The 19,424-nt window shown below is 40.8% G+C and overlaps 1 protein-coding gene across 2 annotated transcripts in view; it reads right to left on the reverse strand.

Moving 5' to 3' along the window:
- Window positions 1–6,649: 6,649 nt before the first annotated feature.
- LOC311252706 (SLIT-ROBO Rho GTPase-activating protein 3-like) overlaps window positions 6,650–19,424 on the reverse strand; it is a 37,376-nt gene continuing 24,601 nt past the window's right edge. Inside the window, exons 11-22 of one of the 2 annotated variants that reach the window (XM_084346147.1) lie at window positions 17,915–17,942; window positions 15,280–15,310; window positions 14,858–14,918; window positions 13,393–13,470; window positions 12,925–13,059; window positions 12,727–12,832; window positions 12,425–12,652; window positions 11,797–11,870; window positions 11,515–11,695; window positions 10,633–10,779; window positions 10,170–10,485; window positions 6,650–9,568 (exon numbers count right to left, since the gene is read on the reverse strand). In XM_084346147.1, the coding sequence (XP_084202273.1) occupies window positions 9,104–9,568; window positions 10,170–10,485; window positions 10,633–10,779; window positions 11,515–11,695; window positions 11,797–11,870; window positions 12,425–12,652; window positions 12,727–12,832; window positions 12,925–13,059; window positions 13,393–13,470; window positions 14,858–14,918; window positions 15,280–15,310; window positions 17,915–17,942 (1,850 nt within the window). In that variant the 3' untranslated portion in view covers window positions 6,650–9,103. Of the gene's footprint in view, window positions 9,569–10,169; window positions 10,486–10,632; window positions 10,780–11,514; window positions 11,696–11,796; window positions 11,871–12,424; window positions 12,653–12,726; window positions 12,833–12,924; window positions 13,060–13,392; window positions 13,471–14,857; window positions 14,919–15,279; window positions 15,311–16,292; window positions 16,396–17,914; window positions 17,943–19,424 lie in introns of both variants that reach the window. The other variant, XM_084346146.1, reaches the window with a different exon arrangement.

Below are 19,424 nucleotides of genomic sequence, written 5' to 3' on the forward strand. Positions count from 1 at the left end.
GGCCAGCGGGGGGACTGGGGAAGAGGGAAAATCGTGCTTCGGCATGGTACGGAGCAGGTGTGTCAAGTTTGAGTGCGCCCTTAGACACAACACGCAGCTGTGAAAAAGCCCTAAAAACCCAACGTATCCTATATGCTCAGCTTCACCTGCAAAAAGACACCATTAGAGACCAGCTGGTGAACATAGTGGAGCATTTAGCAGCTAAGAAGCCAAATAAATTACAGTTAGAGACCGAAAATAGAGCTAATAAAAGAGTGAATATTAGACTGCAACTCTACCAGGTGACAGAAGCTCATGTCCAAATGAATAATGTTGCTCCAGAACTGTTGGAAGTGTAGAAAAGAAACTTTTTGTTCACACGTTCGCCGTATCAACTTAAAAGGTGATATGTCAGTATTGTTTTTGCAACTATTGCCCCAAGTGGCCAAACAAATCTAAATCTATTATTGCAGGTTCATTTTAGTGCAACTTAACTACACTTATGCACTGTCAACTATCAATGAACCATATCCTTAAAAAGAAAAGAAATTACCTGCTGTGATGTGTGAAATCAGTTTCTCAACCACAAGGCAGTCTTCAGTTAGAATAGCTTGAAAAGCTTTCATTTGACTTTGAGAGGAAAATTGTCTCTTTATCCAAATCTATCCCTCTCACCTGCAGCACACAGATAACCTGCATTTTTTCGTAAGCGCATTAGTTCCACCAGTGATGGATGCTGAGACTCACTGAATGAGATATTAATCACTGGGACCTGCCAGGAGTGTTTTGGCACTTTGACGTCCGCCTCCAGTCATTGTTATTATCTGACTGTTTTCTCTCCTTCTTCCTCTCGGGCCAAAATTCCTGTCTACTGAGAGATTTAGTTGATCAGACCCCGACATCTCCTGACGGTTACCTCAGCACCTTCCAGTTGTTGCCGGTAATATCAAGCAGAGCTAGGGAGCAGATGGGAGGAGGGTGAGTCAGCCCTCCATGTCCATCTGATTGGAAACAGACACCTGGATGTTTGCACCTCTCGCACAGCAGGGGCAAGAGGAACCGGAGGCTGCATTGTAGGGTTCATTCCACTCACATTTAATGTCTAACTTTCATACATGAGCATGCTACTGCAACTCAAAACATGGCATCTTGCGTTCTTTGCTCTGCAAAGATGTTATCACATATTATTAGTTCAGTTATCGTGCTCAAGAAAAGAAATAGATTTTTTGTGCCTTGGCTCTTCTGAGCTCCCAGTTGTCCACCCAATGTTCCTCTTCATTTCATTCAATTAGTTTCAAAGAGGACATGATTTTACCACCATTGACCCTGGGCTGCCCTCTCCCATTCACCTTTGACCAGTAAAATTGAAGTGCTTCTGTCCCTCGAGCTGTTTGCACAAGTCTTAATGGTCAGAGGACAGTGTGTATTCTCCTCTAATAAGTCTGAGCAGACGATGTTGCTTTCACAATATGTACCCTTCTGCTACTGCTAATTTGAAGTCAAGCACCAATTAAAACTTATCTGAGGTGGTGTTATGAAACCAGGAAAGCGCTCATCTTATATTTGCCACATAGGCTTCAACCAATTAGGTTAAAAGACTGTGGTGGGAGATAAACTGGTAAATTGGAAACAGAAAGTGAAATAACGGTTTAGTAGCTGCTGAGGTGCTGCTAACCCATACCTGCCTGTGTTGGTTTAAGGATTTGTATTTCACACTCATACAATTGACATTAACGCCTAACATTAAAAAAATGATCTTTCTTTCCAAGACGAAAAAGAACGGTTGAGTGAGGAGACAGATAGCCTCGCTGGCAAACAGTGGAGAAAAGCTGGCTCTCTTAAAAAAACACTTTTAAGGCTTGCTAGAGTAGACGTCCTGTCACAAAAAAAAATCTTAAATATCGTAAAACAAGGAGACGAGCTTGAAAGAGAGTTCACAGGTTGTATGAGTTCATGGCACAGTGGTCGGACACATAAACACATTCACTATCCAAGAACAATGGATAAACAATAGCACCCATTGGCTATGTAACCGTGGTCTTTACACACACACACACACACACACACACACACACACACACACACACACAAATGCAAAACACATAGACAGATTGTTTTTTTGGATAGCTAAAAAGTGATGTTGATGATCTGCCTCCTAATCATTCAACATGCACTGGTATGGCCGACATTGTTTTCATGGGACTTTTGCTTGTCATTGTGCTTGTGACTCGGCTCCATTTTTTTCTTTCACATCTTGTTTCTCTCTGGCTGTAATGCCCTTTAAAGTAGTTTGTCTAAAATTAAATCATCTTTGTCCTTTGACATTTTCCAACCCATCGTTGTACTAAAGTAAAGTGTTTTTTTTAGCTGATATGCCCAATTGAATCAAAGTTAAACAACCAGTGAAGACTTTCAGTATACCAACAGCAGCTTTGTGTTCAGGCTGACCCAGTCAGCCAGTTAAGGACAATAGATGAAAGGAAACATTGAGTTATGTTCCTGCAGGGAGTGTAACTGAAGAGCACAAAGACAATGTAACAAGAAGGCTGCTGGCTTCCTGACCATGAAAGTGTTACGGCATTATTCTGTCATTCTGACCACCCATTCAGTATAAAATGTAGCCTTGACAAGGGAGTGTAACTGAATATACTCTGGATATAATATGTATATAAAGTCAGCACTACAATTCCAGGTCATTCTAATCCAGATTCAGCTTTTTGCAACTTTCCAAGAAAAAAAACATGGTATAATGTTCACAGGGGTACGGAAACCCTGAGTGGCAAGTGACGAAATTGTTTTCTCTGGTGTTTATGACTTGAGAACTGGTGACAAAAAGGTTTTGCCTCAAAGTCTGCCTTCAAAGTTTGTTATTTATTTTATTTATTTATTCATTTTCATGCGTGAAACCGAGTGAAAATACATTTTCAGGAGAAAAATGTCTTTTTCATGTTTGAAACTGAGTGGAATTTTTTTTTTTCTTCTGCCAAAAACTTTTTTTTTATTTGGTCTTACACATGAAGAAGACATTTTTTTTCTCCTGGGAAAAAAATGTCACATTCACATTTTTTTCACCAATTGTCCATTCATAAACGCAGGAGAGTAAACAGTTTCGATCAGACTTAAAAAAAAACAGATCACCAGAAAAAAGTAAAAATCCTCACTGGCTCCTCAGGGCCTCCATACAGAGGATATAAACAGGGAAAATTGGCAATACATACTGTCTGTTACTTGTTGGAAATGAAAAAGTTCATCGAGGTAAATCATAACACTTTATCTGGAGCATGAACTATTTTATAAAAAATGGACAAAGTTAGCCAAATTCCCTAATTTTTGCAGTCAGTGTGGAAAATAAACAAGAACAAGAAACAGACTGTTTATTGCAAAACTATCTACCATATTTGACACCAGCTGCACACTAGTATGTAACAATACAATCTGTAATTACAGTCTGCTGGATCTGTTGTTTCTTTACTCCTGTAGTTGAGACAGTGGAAAACACACTTCTGCACATTTTGTCAGTTTGGATATTTGTAAGGTACATGACGTGTAACAGTGAGCATGCAGGAAATGACTCATGTATGCTCAATGAATGATTTGTTGTCAGTCACGTTACATGGTTGGTCTGTGGTCAGTGATTAGTTCACTTGAAACTATAAGCTTTAAGTAAACCTAATGGTGTGGAAGATGGGATGTGGAAATGTGAAAGAGTCTCCAAGTCTAGTCAAGTACTAGTGTGTGTGTGTGTGTGTGTGTGTGTAGCAGTTTTTCCTGTCAGGTTGAACTAGTTACAAATGCACTGATCAAACAGACACATGGAGTTAATCACATTTATGACACTGAGATGACTCTGGGGTATTTCTTTGCACCAGCGAGTGAACCAAAGTGGACTTTAAGAAGAAATTCAAGATGGACTGGTTTATTATCTTACAGAAATGTGTTAATATGACAGAAAAAAAATATCATACCCTCACAGTCATAATATTACTGTACACAAGATTAGTGAACCCATTTCCCTGATCCTGTTGTTTTATATTGGAAACTTGTTATTGGACACTGAGCTCTACCACTTATTATAATGTGGAACTGTGAACCGGTTCAATGCACTGTACAGTCTTAAATCTTTGCTGTTTGACTTGGATAAGCATCTTATCACCAATGACGACGATAGGCTCTGTCAGTTTAATTGGTCCATCTAGCACGAGTCAATAGATCAAGCGGGCAGCGACTAAAATCTGCAGCTACATGTCAAACAAATGATACAACGAACACGCCTGCCTCTGATTAAAAACATAAACAGACCCGATGAAACCACAAACAGATTTGTTATAACTGGAGGAAATGAGCATAAATGAGTCTGCATTTGCAGTGTTTACAAGTTACACAGCTACATATAAGGGAATTGTTTTTCTTTATCTTGTGCTAAGGACAAATTCAATCTCATTACTTGTCATTATCTGGACTGAAGACTGTCACAACATGAATCTGAGGGGTTGTGAGATGATTATTGAAGCAGGGAGTCATAAAAAACTAAATAAATTCCAAAAATATGTTTATTTTGCAGACCTTTCTCTGATCTATCCACCTCCTAATTCAATACTTTATCATTTTACTTCTTCAAGCCTGTCTAGTCAGGGTTTTCCCTTATTCATTCATGAATTGGATTGCTCACAACCCAGGCCCTTTTGATGAGAGGTCCTTAAAGCAGCTATTATCATTGTTTTTTATATTCACAATAGATCATACAACTCTACTTGTATGTGATGTGGGAGGCTCTTGGCAAAGAAGGGTTTATATCATCCCTTAGATCATTGTTTTGTTTTAATTGGGCTTGCATTACCCCAAAAAAAGCCAATGTATGCAAACTGAACACCCCAAAACAACGAAGAGAAAAAAGGATAAATATTGTATTATGTATACATGTATACTCACTATACTATGTACTTAATACTTCCACTCCATTTCATTATGTAGGCAAATATTGTACTTTTTACTCCATTACATTTATCTAATAATTAAAGTTACTAGTTATTTTGCAGACAATACACGATGTATCACATTTTGGGATTCCTGGGTAGTTCTTACTCTGCCAGAAGCATAAATAAAGCAGGAAAGTACAATCTAATGAATAAAAACTATGTTGACACATTTATGTTTAACAGAGGATCATTACTCTACACTGCTTTATAGAACAGGGGCCGTAACATTGAGGCAAAAGGTGCCACAACAAACAATAATCTACTGATGTGTGTAATACCCTGGGATCGAGGTGATGTATTGTTGGGAGAGCACTGACATCACAATCCCCAACCTTGTGCTCCCTGCAACTCCGGTGGCCTTACTGATCATATCACAGCATGAATGAAAAGGCCTTATGAACCAGGAAAACACAGTGTGAAAAGCTGGGTGTTAGTCCACGGGTGGTCCGCTCCCTCTTGGCAGCCATTCAGGCCCCGAGCAAGGACATAATCTGATTATATTCCCACTTTAATCTCACTAAACACACCTAGGCTAAATGAATTAAACCTCTGAGTGCTGAAAAAAGAAGAAACAAACCAGAATGACTTTGATCAGTATATAGAAAGACGTTTTCAGTCACCACTGTCATCACTTCATAAAGCGTTTCTCACTTTGCACTCCAGTGTGATAATGTCTCCATCCACAGGACACAAGCTGTAACTGAATGTTTCGATGAGTGTGTAGGAAATGCAAACAATACAGTGATGGATGAAGTGAAATCATTTACCTCAAGATATTATATGTAACATTTCCATCTTAAAATGTCTAAAAACGACTGCAGATATGGAATATATTTTGTTGAGTTATGTTCTTTAATACATAAACATTTCTGCCTGAGTCACGTCACGTTGGGTACTTTACAATGTAGAACAATGAACTCCCATGATGCCACACTACGTCACAACATCAAACTACTTTGTTGTGCTTTGTTTTGATTGAGAGACCTCTAGCAGCAGATGACTCATAGTGTGCATCTCAGTGAAAGTCTAGAAATATTATATTGCACCACCTATTACTGGCACCTACATTACCCAAGGTGCAACTCAGCCACTGAGTGACATCACAGGAGGCAAGTTATCAGATTGCATGCAGCCTCCTCTGGAGCCACAAAAGGCTTTATACTACTTTTTACAGATTCGCAGTATTACCACCCATGACCTGTGAACACACTTCAGTGTGTAAAATTGGTGGAGTTACCCTTTAATTCAGCGGGAGGTTGTGGCCGCGTTACAAGGCAACACCATCATTAAAACACCAAATAGTAACATTTCTCGTGGAAGCTCTGAAACCACATGAAAGATCCAGACACTTCTAAGCGTATCTGACGACTGCTCCGGCCTCCCGTGGTGCATTTTATGTTGTTAAATCCTTGATTTTTCACAGTCATCTGATTTTAACAGGATGAGCATGACATCTATGCTCACCAGCAGGTGGCACTGCAACACCAATCTGAGTGATCTGAACGTTATTTTCATGCACATGTTCAACACACTTATACACCGTAACAAACACATTAAAGCTCGCTAAGGAATAAAAATGCAGCACCATGATTCTCTGAAACGGTGTTGCATGCATTTACAATAAAAATGGTGTTCATCCTCAGTCATCTGCAATCAGAATGTTATCACAAGACAATAAAAATTAGGCATTTCTGTGAGGTTTCATTCATTTATTGTTTTGTTAATGTTTGTGCAAGGATAAGAGTTACAAAAATCTACAGACTAGACATGATAATATATCCTGTTCCTATCATACAATGTTATTTATACAAGTATCCTTTAACAGTATGTATATATTCAATCCAATGTACCCATTACACTTTAAAGATATATTGATCATCCTTATAAGACAAACGACAAAAACCACCAACAGTAAACGAGTTCATCTAAACACCCACACAGCCTGAACTGACCGTGTGCAATCTAGACATTATGTAAGCTTCAATGATACTGATGTGCTATATCATGTTTCTAGTACGACTTCGTCAAAATGAAAACACAGAACCTACAAATGCTGCTCAGTTCCCTGTAGTGTTCTTAAGTGCATTAGTCACTTGTAGGAGAACATTTTACTTGTTTATTGAGGTAACACAGCTAATCTTTTTTTATATAGAGATGACTATATTATAAGAGCATTTTACTGCTTTGCTTGTATTAGTTATAGGGGTGGCATGTCTATAATGTTTACAATATTTTTCACTGTTCTCTGTGTTAACTGTCGCCTGATCTACTTCTGCCCTCCACTGACCCATTCTGAGATTAATGAAAGAAGGAAAATTATAGTTATGGCTGAGATAAGTTTCATGTTCTTGTCTCCTGTTATGAAGCTTGAGAAGTACATTTTGGAACAGCTTGCCAGTACTGACAGGCAGCAAACGCTTTGACTTTATCAGATGGAGTCACAGTCGGTTTGTAACAGTTCTGGTCATCTGCTGAGGAGATGCAACAAAGAGGGGCACAGTCTCCGGTTGTTTCTGACTGTGTTGCTGCACTGCTACCTATTAGCCAGTGAGGCCACCACTGCCAGATGTTGTGACGACAGGGCTGCCAGGAGTATTTGTTGCTGACCAATCCCACCGAAACAAAAACTCTATACTGCTGTGAAATTTACCGGGAGCTTTCGAACTTCTTACTCTTCTTCTTATGAACAAAGAATTAATTGAACATTTTTACCAATATGGGGGTGTAGAAAGCACTGCTGTCTACGATACTAATAACTTCTCAAAATAGTGGTTCTACTTCGTATGTAATTTCCTTCGAACCATCATCTAGTGGCCACTAGAAGAACTGCATCTTAATGCGACTAGCCTGGTTTTACCACTCAGCCGAGGGCTGCGTCTGAAATCACTGCCTGGTTCACAAACTTGCATCTCCCCAAATTATAGACATACAAATAGTTTCATCTATAGTGAACAATAAATTGAGATTTCCAGTAGGGGAAGCCTGATTATTATTGCCAGTACTAATGAATCAGCATCATTTTATATCATCACCAACAGGTTTTGGGTCACACACAGCCCAGTGGCCAGGATAAAATATCTGTAGTTAATGTTTCTGCAAACCACTGATATCCATATTTGTATATGACCTGGACTCCGTACCATATTGACATTTCTGAAATATGTGTCATATAACATACACATTAAATGTATATGACCTGACTTAAATATCATGAGATATCATGAGTGGCCCGACCCTAACCAAGTGATTTTTGTGCCTAAACCTAACTCGACCATAAGCACGACGTAAAAATGTAAAACTTAACATAAAGAAACAAAGTTGCAACGTATTGGTGGTTTGCAGAAACGTACAATGCCAACATTTATTGTGACAATTGGGTTGTCACACACCTGTAATTTTCTGCCATCTATAAAACGTGATGCTCGGCATCATGGGATTGTTTGTGCAAAATAGTTTACATGCCATGCAAACCACTTTTTCACTTCAGTTTTTGAGGGAGTAACAACTGTGCATTTCCCACTCAGAATTCAGACACTCGTATAAATGGCGGACAGCTCCTAAACGGACGAATGGTGAGTAATTTCAGACACAGTCCTTACGCTCGCTCGTATATGCTGGCACTTTGGGAAAGGCTCTCTAATAAAACTTCTGTCAATATAAATGGTTGCCAAAGAGTTTTGGCTTTAATAGACTATATAGACCACCAGCAGAGACTTGATGTCTAGATAATTAGTGGTGAATTATAGTATTCCCTTAAGTGTTCCTTCATAATGCAGAATGAAACCAGATACAAAGTCCAAGCTCATAGCATTTCTCTAAACTAATAACATGAGATGCTTCATTGTCAGAGTTTTCAGTAAACAGAAGTATTTTCCAGTGCATCCCTTCTTTTTTTTAATCCAGCATGGCTATTCAGCATGGTATAAAATCATTCTCATAAATTTAAATCCTATTTCTGTGTAATATTGTAATACAGTACATTAACCTGTCCACCAGCAAGTCAATGTGGGCACACAGTTGTCAGAAACCAGCAGTAGCTGTCCTACACTATACATGATTAGTGGTAAATATTCATCATAGACTGATGTAATCACAATCACTCGGTATCCACAATGTCTTTCAACCGCTTGACTTGTGACTGACTGGAGCTACATGTTACCTTGTTTGTCTGAGGATGAGGAGGAGGTGGATGGTGATGGGGAAGGAGGTTTGGGAAAGACCCTGTCAGTGGGTGTGATTCCTGGGCTGCCAAGACCGGAGGAACTAGAGCTGCTGGAGCGGTGTGGTCCGTGGCCCTGTCCGATCACCGGAGCAGGCCGGACAGGTCTGACAGGTGGGGGCCTTAGAGGTGCATTCGGTCTACGGACCGACAGAGCAGGTTTAAAAGTGGTCATGGTCTCAGAGGTGGAGCTGCTGCTGGTACGTCGCTGGGCTGCATCTGGATCCCTGATCACCATGGTGTGGAGAGGGCTGCCAGGCGGATCCTGGGCTCCACCGCTGTGTTTGAGGGGCTCCAGAGTGTCCAAAACAACATCGGGCGCGTGTTTGGCTACATTCTGTCGCTCCAGCTCGCGCAACTCATGGAGAGCTGTATTCATGGTTTTCTCTATATCCTGACAAACATGAGCAGAAGGGAAATGATGTCAGTTTGATTAATATGCACACACATTCCCTCTTGTGCACTTCTATTCTACTTCTGCTACTTTTTGTTATGGTTTACACACTGTTCCTTTGTGCTGCTGTGTCAATTGAATTTCTCTGATGGGGGATCAATAAAGGCATGTTTTCATAATGTCACGATGGAAAAGGCCAGAAAAACATGCACATGGGAGACGTTATCCTTTCAAACACGTGGTTAAGCATCTATTTTAACTCAAACCATCATTTCCTAAACATGAGCAAGTAGCATTGTTCCCTGATTCTGACCAAACTGTGACACTAGGAATAAAACCAAAACAGGCTAATAACTATAGTATAGATGAACTTGATATATTGATCTAAGTATAAAGTCTGTCAACAAAAACATATTGATTTTAAGTAGGGTTGGTGTATCAATAATAAGGTAGTTTACATACAATTTCAATACATTTAGACTAAAGGGACATCAGACCTCTGAACAAACCTATGCCTTTAACTGCAATAACCATGCAGTGTCTGAGTCAACAGAGCTTCCACTATATTTATTTCAAAGTCCGTTCCTACACTCACTCTTACCTCAGCGAGTGCTTCAGCCTCGAGGGTTTTGTGATCTCCTAAACTTGCGTGCCGAGCGGTGCTGGGTGAAGATCGTTGAGAGTGGCTGTCGATAAAGGCCTTTCTGTCTGGGTGGTTGATGCAGCCGGCGCTGCCAAAAGTAGTGAGACGCCGCTTCTCTGGACTGTCTGCTGGGCCCCGGGTAACTGCTATTTTGTGTGGGCTGCAGGGCCGAGGCATCACCCTCGGGGGCTGATCTGGAAGTCTGCTGGGGCTGTGACTATCAGCGCCGTTCCTGTGGCGTGGAACTGCTGCGCCATCTGATCGCACTCTCACCCTAAGAAAAATCACACTTCATCAGCTTCAATGTCTTGACTTGAACAGTTGCACTGTAATTGGAAACCCAGGATTTTGTCCATAAGCCATCATTTATCATGAGTACACCATGTACTGTCTACACTGTATGCATTGTGTGTGTCCTCACCTTCCCAATGCTGCTCCGAAGCGGTGCTCTGGGGTGTGTTCACAGGGAGACTGACGTTCATTTCTGGATGAGGATCTTTCGTCGTGGTGTGGTCCACTGCTGGCTCCACTGTCGCTCCTCTGAAGGCTATCTGAGAATGCATCATCCCTTACGGAGACAGACAGAAGAGACTCGTCTCCATTTTGTCCTCAGGAAATGTTAATATTGGCTTTTATTTTAAGAAATCGAACTTTGTAAAAGTTTGATCTCTCGAACCGCACGATAGGAATCTTTACCAATTACATTCTTGCCACATAAACAACACAAAAATCAAAAAATGTCATCAGCACTTTGAGCCTCATTACTTTTCCAGACAAAATGAATCACTAAGCAGACCCTGGAAGCCGCTGCTGGTAGCACATACATCATTCTTCTTTTTAATTTGGTGTTAATTTTGTGACCTGCCCTGTGCTGCAGGAGGGGTTATCAGACTGGAGTAGAAATTAAAGGGTGAGACGTTACCCGACTGCTCGTCCAGTACAAAAAAAATGCTCCTTCCTTACTAATGTACAGCCAATCACCAAACGATAGCCATTTTTACAAAAAACTGGCAGGAAAACAGGAGCATTTTATTCACACTGATACTTACTAAGGTTTTATAAGGCCAAGACAACACAGCTCATGAAGGCGGTAAGAATAGAAACATGCATTTTGGGAAAATGGAGGAACATAAATAATGACCAAGCCCAAAGCAGATGTTCTCCTGCAGCCGAACTAAGGTACTACCTCCTTAACTTGATCACTTTTCTTATGCAGTTTTGTACTAAAATAATGTCTTTTTGATAAACCAAAAATCTTGTTGTGGTTATCTTTTTGTGTGCTTCAAAAATGTGTCTTACTCACATGTCCTGTACCACAATATACTGATGAGGAATCAGCCCATCCACACCGTTATGCCGGCCCTCCCACCAGTCCTCAGATGCTCGCAGGTAGAGTAACAAAGACGCTCCCTTCTTGAAAGAAAGCTCTCGAGGACTTCGGCCCACGTAGTCAAACTTTGCGATGGCCTCGATCTGCTCCAACTCTGCAACACAAAGAATACAAAGATTTGTATAAAAATCCAATTTGAGACCTCTGATTTTAAGCTCTTAGGGGTGCAGCTGCAGTTTGTGTTTGGTGACTCACCTTCATCGCTAGTGTTGGGTCCAGTACCATTGTCAACCTCGTCAAGAGCTCCTGGCTCACTGTGGGGGCTTTCACTGCACAGAGGGAGAGAGTCCAACAGTCAGAGGCACAAAAGAACAGACGGACAGTCCTTCAGTCCATGAAACAAATACGATTTCTGACTCAGTAGGATTTTAGTGTTTCTTAAAATTCATATTGAGATTTCATCCAACTTTATGCCAAATTAAATGTTAGTTTCAGAAGTGGCAAGCATCCAAATAATAAATTATATCAAATGTGTTGTTAATTTTGCGAAATCACTTTTTTTGTGTGTGCAAACTGTTCCATTTTTGATAAGATATCCTATATATGTTTTGATAAATCATGCATTGTGCATACTTGGAATATCAAGGTTGTATCAGTTAGCAGGATACATCTTTGTAAGACCTAACATGACAATAACAGAAACAACAACTGATAAACTGTACAGTTAACCCAAATAGTGAATGCAATAACTGTAGGAAGTTTGTGTAAAACCAGCGACTTGGATGAATTTTGAGCAGATCGTTTCCTGTGAATTACTTCATATCATGAGCCACAGCCTCTCCATAAACTACACATTAACACATCGTGGACGTCTTGCACTTACCAGTACTCCTCCCCACCAGCCATGCACTTTTCATACACAGGTCCGTCCAACTCACGCTGGGTCGGGAAGATGGCCTCATGGTGGATGATAATGGTCTTAATGACCTCGTTAACATGCGCCTGGCAAGACACGGGGTCCTGGTCATCTGGTATTGGCATCAGTGTCGGACCAAAGCAGATCGCCAGGTTGTAGGGGTCCATCATGTTCTCATCACTGTACTGAGAAAGACTGGAGGGGCAAAAGTAATTAGATCTACTCTATTTAAGAGTCAAAAAAGTGGAATTAGTTGTGACGGGACTTACTGATTCAGAAATGCAAACAGGTATCTCATGACGATGATCACAGGCCGCTGAAGGGTCACAATAATCTGCTGAAGGTGATGAGCTCTTTCAGCACCCGAGTCAAGCTCTGAAACAAAAAGAAAGAGACGGAGTAAAAAAAAAAAAATGAAAGAAAGCAACACTTAAATGTTTTAGATGGTTTCCTGGAATGTGACTCACTGGTTGTAGATATGAGGTCAAGGAAACGCTCCTTGGGGAACAGCGGGTTTTCCAGCCCCCTGAAGTAGAGCTTAAGAACGCCCGCCACAGAGTTGATGTCATGATCGCTCTGATCGTCCACCAGTGGATCCTCTCCTACAGACATTCAACCCACTCATTAATCATTCTCCAACATCAGCGTTCCCGTATTAGGTACCGATGCAATCTTTAAAGTGTATTTCAGGTTGTGATGTTAATGTAAACATTGAGAGTGGAGTTATGTTTCCTCATTTATTATGACCCCAAGATGTGGCTCTTATGCATTATGCATCTGAAAGCGTTATCCTGTCCATTAAAGGGGTTACATGTGACACACGGGCTCTTTTATTTGCACTTTAGAGGCCTGTGGGGGAGACTGTGGCTTTTGAGGTGGACAAAACGCAATTTAAAATCAATCAAGAGAAGATGGCCAAGCACACTGGGACTAACCTCTTTCAAATGCATTCTTAATATCGTTGACTTCGACCTGGGAGCCTGGAACTCGAAATATACCTTGCTGCTGAAGACCTGCGGACAGATAGAGGCGTTAAGGTAACTAGGGAAAAACAGGTACGAGCGCAGATGTCCTTTCATTGCACATTTGCGAGCGCAGCAGCTGGTCCTCACAGTACACGTTGAGATGTATGCATTTACAGCCAGAAAGTTCAAGCAAAGTTTAAAGAAAATGTATGTACTGTATGTGTCAAAAAGTGTGGGAGCAGACACGACAGCCCAGAGCAGTCTGCAGCAGAAAGCAAGAGATGAACGAATGTGTTATGAGATCAAAGCTGCAGTCCGCTCGAAGATTTTTATAACTAATTGGTCATTAGGGTCTTGGCTGACATTTCTAGTCAATTAGTTGTTTGTTCTGGTCCTTTAATAGGTAATGAAGTATTCAGTCCTTACTGGATTAAAAGATAATCACATGCAGTACATGTCTTGGCTATAATCTTTGCGAAAATGCTCCCGTCACTAATAGGAACTTGATTTTATGAGATATGTATCAGAGGTTGTCAGCAAATTTAACAAATCGTTTAGTTAAACAACGCTATTAAGCTCTTTCCGAGCAAATGCTTCCAGGAACCACTGAGCCACAGCAACTAAAAAATGAGGGCGGCTTCTGAAATATTAAAGGGACTCTGCGCTGAACTTCTGCGCTGTGCTGGAAGCCAGTGGTTTGATTATGTTAGTGGACTCCATTTCTAAATTACTTCTAAGTGCTATATCGTAGGCAACTGGACGTGTTTCAGTTACTGAAACACGTCAGTTACTGAAACACGTCCAGTTGCCTACGATATAGCACTTAGAATAACCATGACCTGGATGACTGAGAACCTTCATCAACATATTTCTACATTAGCTACTTATAGTGGAGCAGAGAGAGGCACTACGAATACTATATATCTAAGGATATGTACAGTTTAATAATAAACTTTATTGTCTAAAATAACATCAGTGCTGCAAAAATGGCCTTCACTGGGACCCCAAGGCATCTTGTTCTGCATTATTTTCTGCACAATTTTTTTTTAAAAAAACTGTGTATTTGACCTTGCATCTATGTGCATGGATAGTGATCATCTGCCTCACAAGACCGTTTGGGTGGTTTTAATGAGAAGTTTTCTGCAGGAAAATGTTTTGAAAGGTGGGCCTTCAGATGATATGTTGTAAACATGCTCAACTACTACTTTAAAAGGCAAGTTGTGATGGATGAATGGTTCATGCACATGACGTGTGGACCAGAGTTTGCGTCCTGTGTGAAAATTGAGTTTTGTTTATGGATTTTCACTGTTAAGACTTTGAAAACTGGAAATATCATTTAAAATACGAAGAGGAGGAACAGAGTATGAGAGAGCGCAGGTTTCTTTGTGCGTAATTTTGTGTAAACACAAAACATATGAACACAGCGGGAACCTACCGTATAGATTGATGTATCGAACGCAGCTCTCAACCACCACTGGTATAGGCTGCCCTGAGTCCTACCAGACAGATGTAAATGATCATTATTGGAAGCACATAAGCAACAAGTAATGGAAAACGAGTAGTCATGCCAGAAGGGTGTTATCATCATCAGAAGCTTACAGAGGCAGTCCCTCGACTGAATTAACTTCACACAGTTGAAAGACCATTGCAAATCATTTAATGGATTTTTAAACAACTGATATTCAAAGTGCGTAGACAAAAACAGGCACAACAAAAATCATGTCGGTGTGTGCACCAAAATATATGACTATTACTGGAGTATTTTCAAAGGAATGCCAACAGGACAGAGGCACAGACATGTTGGTTAGCATACTGAACACAGTGTGATGACCCCCGCCCTGCTGTAAGACAGAGTACCTGACTCCTGGCACGGACATTCCGTCTTCCCCTGGGCAGAGAGCAGTAAGGCACGTAGACAGAGGAAGAGAGGCAACAACAACCACAACAGGTTAGTGAGAGGGAGAGGCAGATTGTACAGAGAGAGAAAAAAAGAGGAGGTCTGGCCTGAGAGAGGAGCCAAAGCATCAGTGCCTTGTTGGGGTGTGAGACATGAGGACGCGGCTCGGTGGAGGGAGTGTGTGGGAGGGAGGGTGCTACCCGAGAGGATGGGAGGGGGGTGGAGGCTACAAACAATAAAGCATTTTATCAGCCAGGGAGGACAATTTGATGGAAAATGAAAAGCTGGGCTGCAACTAACTTTTTCATTATCGATTAATCTGCCCTGGATTAACTGATTGAATCGTTTGTTTTTAAATGTCAGGATTTAGAGACAAATGGCCATCGCGGTCTCCTAAAGCTCAAGGTGTCACTGAATTACTTTGACTGTTGGATGGATTTTTTGGGTTGAAAATCACTTAAACTATTTATCGCTTCTCAAAGTTCTTCTTCCAGTCAACTGATCAATTAGCTCTATCTGAATCCTGATGTTCATCTCCACTGCTTTTGATGCACATTCTGCCTGCTTGTCCCTGTTTGACTGAGCATTAGAGTGGAGGATGTGGCCATGTGTTTATTTGCATAGTCGAACACGGCTGGTTCGCGGCCAACTGACATTCACAAAGCCAAATTAATTCAGCGCCGGAGGGCCGGGGGCTCACAGAAGAAAGGAACGTTAAAAGAACACCCTGCACCAGCGTGGAGCTTATGAAATCAAACCACCTCCAGAACATGTTTGATTGCTTTTCACCCTCACCCTGTCTTTCCTGAATGGCAAGACTGTGAAGACAAGGCAATGAGCAAGAGGGAAAGTCAGTGCATGAGTGAGCCAACGTTTGGGTAAAAAAGAGTGGGCAAAGGCAAGAGAACCCCCAAGGACTGCTAGTGAGACAGCTGAGCTCATGGAGAGACAAAGAGCACAGATGGGCCAATACCTGAATGAAGGCCTCCATATTGCCGTTAAACAGCTTACGGTTAAAAATGGAGCGAGGTCTAGACTTCCGCATTCTCTGGGGTTTAGGGGGAAGAGTGGGGGGCCTGGGGAGATGGTGGGGGGTGTATGGTTGGTACATGATCAATATGAATCATAATGCAACTGGTTTGACTATACATCAAAAATACATTTTCACATCAACAAAACACATACAGTAGTGTTCAAAACTTAAAGGAATAATTTGACAATTTTGGAAATACTCGTCAAGAGTTAGATGAGAGGATCAGCAACACTTGTGTTAATAGGCGACGATAAATATGAAGCTACAGCCAAACAAAGGGAACATGTCCCCACCACTTTTAAGAATTATAATTTGTTAAAAATGTTCTAAAAAAAATAAAAAATAGCTTGCACCAACGAATGTTAAATAACAGAAGAGCATTTGTAAAAAGAATTTGTTTAACCCCGACGTAAAGCGTACACCACACTATAAACTAATCAGCAGCCTACAACTTGTGTAGTAAAGCTATTATTTCTCATTAGGTCATAAAAGTGATCTGCATTTCTGAAAAATCAGAATGTAATATATTAGGTGGACTTATTCGTTAGCTAGCTAGCTGAAGGTTTCCAATCATTGTGTCTTAGTATTAGGAAAAAATTCCAGGAATACAGTCATAGGTAGTAATAGTAGTAGTTTGATGATGAGGACGCTGTGATGATGAAGATTCATGTAAACAATAGTTTGTTGCCTGAATCTGTGTGCTCCAGTCCACTTCTGACTGTGTTCCTGAACTTTTTCCTGACACTAGAATTCCCTACTCAGACAGGCTGTCAGCTCCATGTGAAGCGGTTGAAGCAAGTTTACTTCCTTCCTTTATTATTGCATCTTATTTGCCTGACATTGTGGAGTCGTTTGCAACAAAGACTGGAAACCGGGGAAACAGCTGTCCTGACTGTCTGAAGTTTGATCGTGTCGGGTTCCTCTGCAAAAAGTGAAAAAATAGCTTGTTTGCTAGCTATTTCAAGCAAGTGGTTTGCAGCCGTTCCCAATCTTGATGCTAGGTTATGCTAGCTATTAGCGGTAGCTTCATATTTAACATACAATCACAATAGTGGTGTCGATCTTCTCAGAACTTTTGGCAAAAAAAAGAGCATATCAGCGTATTTCCAACTCTCAGTCTATTCCTTTAAATAGACCCTTAGATGGAGCCACTGTAACAAACATTTTCAATGACAACAGGAAATTATCACACACAAAATTCAATAAAGATTTAACTGCATTTAATGAAATTTACCACTGATAAAATTCCAGCCCTTGTATTATGTCAATATTTATTAATATTCAGCTCACTGAATTGTTCATAAGTAGAACAACTGCAGGACATTATCCCTCTCACTGGCATTTCATTTATACTCCTAAATTCTCCCAATAGATAAAGACTAGGAAGAACAACTCCCAGCAGCACTTTCTCTAATTAGGATCGAACCTTTTGTTCAATAAACAAGAGAGAAGCTTAAACTATTCCCACACTGTGATCTCATTCCTGCCATATCCAGGGACACAGGAAGGATTTCACACATCATCGCCTACTTTATTCACCCACTTGTCAATGAACACCTTACCTTGTTGTCCCATATTCAGCCCTCTCCCCTAAAATGAAAAACAGCAGAGGAAAAAAAGACTAAATTAGTATACGCTAGTTTTACAATCACAGAAGTTAGCTGTACGCTTGAGTGCTGGCCGACTATACAAGGCTGGCAGATGGAGACGGAAAGGGGTGTTATGAGAAAACGGGCATCTATTCAGTCAGGCTCAATGGGGTGAGCGCTATGGCTGTATTTGACTCACCGCCAGGCAGCGGTCATTCAGCGGTCGCCCTAGAAACGGCACAAGAGCCCCAGAAGGGGATAGCCTGTCTACTTGTTCTGCAGAGTAGAAAATAGATCCAGGGGCAAAAAGAGTGGGAGGCTGCGGGAGCTGATTTATACAGTGTGATGATTCCACGATATGTGCACCACATTCGCACACACACGCACACATCTCGGTGTACGCAAACAAATTAAGGCCTCACTTTGATCAGTCAATCAGAAATGTTTGTTGGGGGATCACGTCATGTGTAAAGCAGCTTCCAGCACAATCCGACTTTATGTCAAACACAGAATTCCAGCCCTGAAGCAGACGTTTGCATGAGTCTGGGGTAGAAACACAATGACATGGAATATACAGGTTTCTTCACTCTTATGGCTGAGGGTTACGCATATTAAATATGAGAAATGTATCAATTCAAGCACAGTACAAGTAGTACAATGGGATCTTTTTTAGGGTCCAAAATGATCAAGCTATCCCATAATTGAAAACTTCAGTATAACACAATTATGGATTGGACGGAGCTCAAATTCCCCAACCGTCATACTGTAAATATTTTTTACTTTCCGCCAAAGAGGTGATGTTTTCACCCATGTCAGTTTGATTGTTGGTTGGTTTGTTACCAGGATTACACAAAAACTTCTCATCAGATTTCCATAAAAACTGGATGGAGATGAGATCTCTGCTCAGATTACACCTCGTTAACTTCTGCTGTGGATCCAGGTAACGGGACTGATCCAGGTATTTTTTTCTCACTTTCTCTAACATTGTAAGTTAGGAGGTTTTTCTCAGGGAGTAATGCATGTATCTTGATGAAAAAGACACAAAAGGACACTGATCGGCCTTGGAGGAGGTATGCACTCTACTAGTTTTTATATTATGTTCCCAAGGTTAAAGGCACGGTGTGCTTCAATGGGTGCAGCTTGAGTACAAAATAGTTATTTTCTTCTTTGTCAAACCTTTTTTAATGGAAATGATCAAATTCCACCATTAACACTCCACACAGCTGTATTATAGATTATATGTGCCGTATTAATCCATAAGAGTCTGAAATACTTGGCAATGACCCGCCAACCAATGCAGAGCCAAAACTTTCACTTGTCACTTTTGCCCAGTGTTATTAAACATGGTATCAAATATCAATATTTTTTAAGATATCAACTGAAGTTAGAAATTCCAGTATCGTGACAAAACGTCTATTATTGATACTCCTGATTTTAAGCTTAATGTAAATGGCTGACACTCATCTATGACCACCACTTCTCC

The sequence above is a fragment of the Pagrus pagrus genome (genome assembly GCF_965226575.1).
Source record: "Pagrus pagrus genome assembly, chromosome: 3".
NCBI classification, from domain to species: domain Eukaryota; kingdom Metazoa; phylum Chordata; class Actinopteri; order Spariformes; family Sparidae; genus Pagrus; species Pagrus pagrus.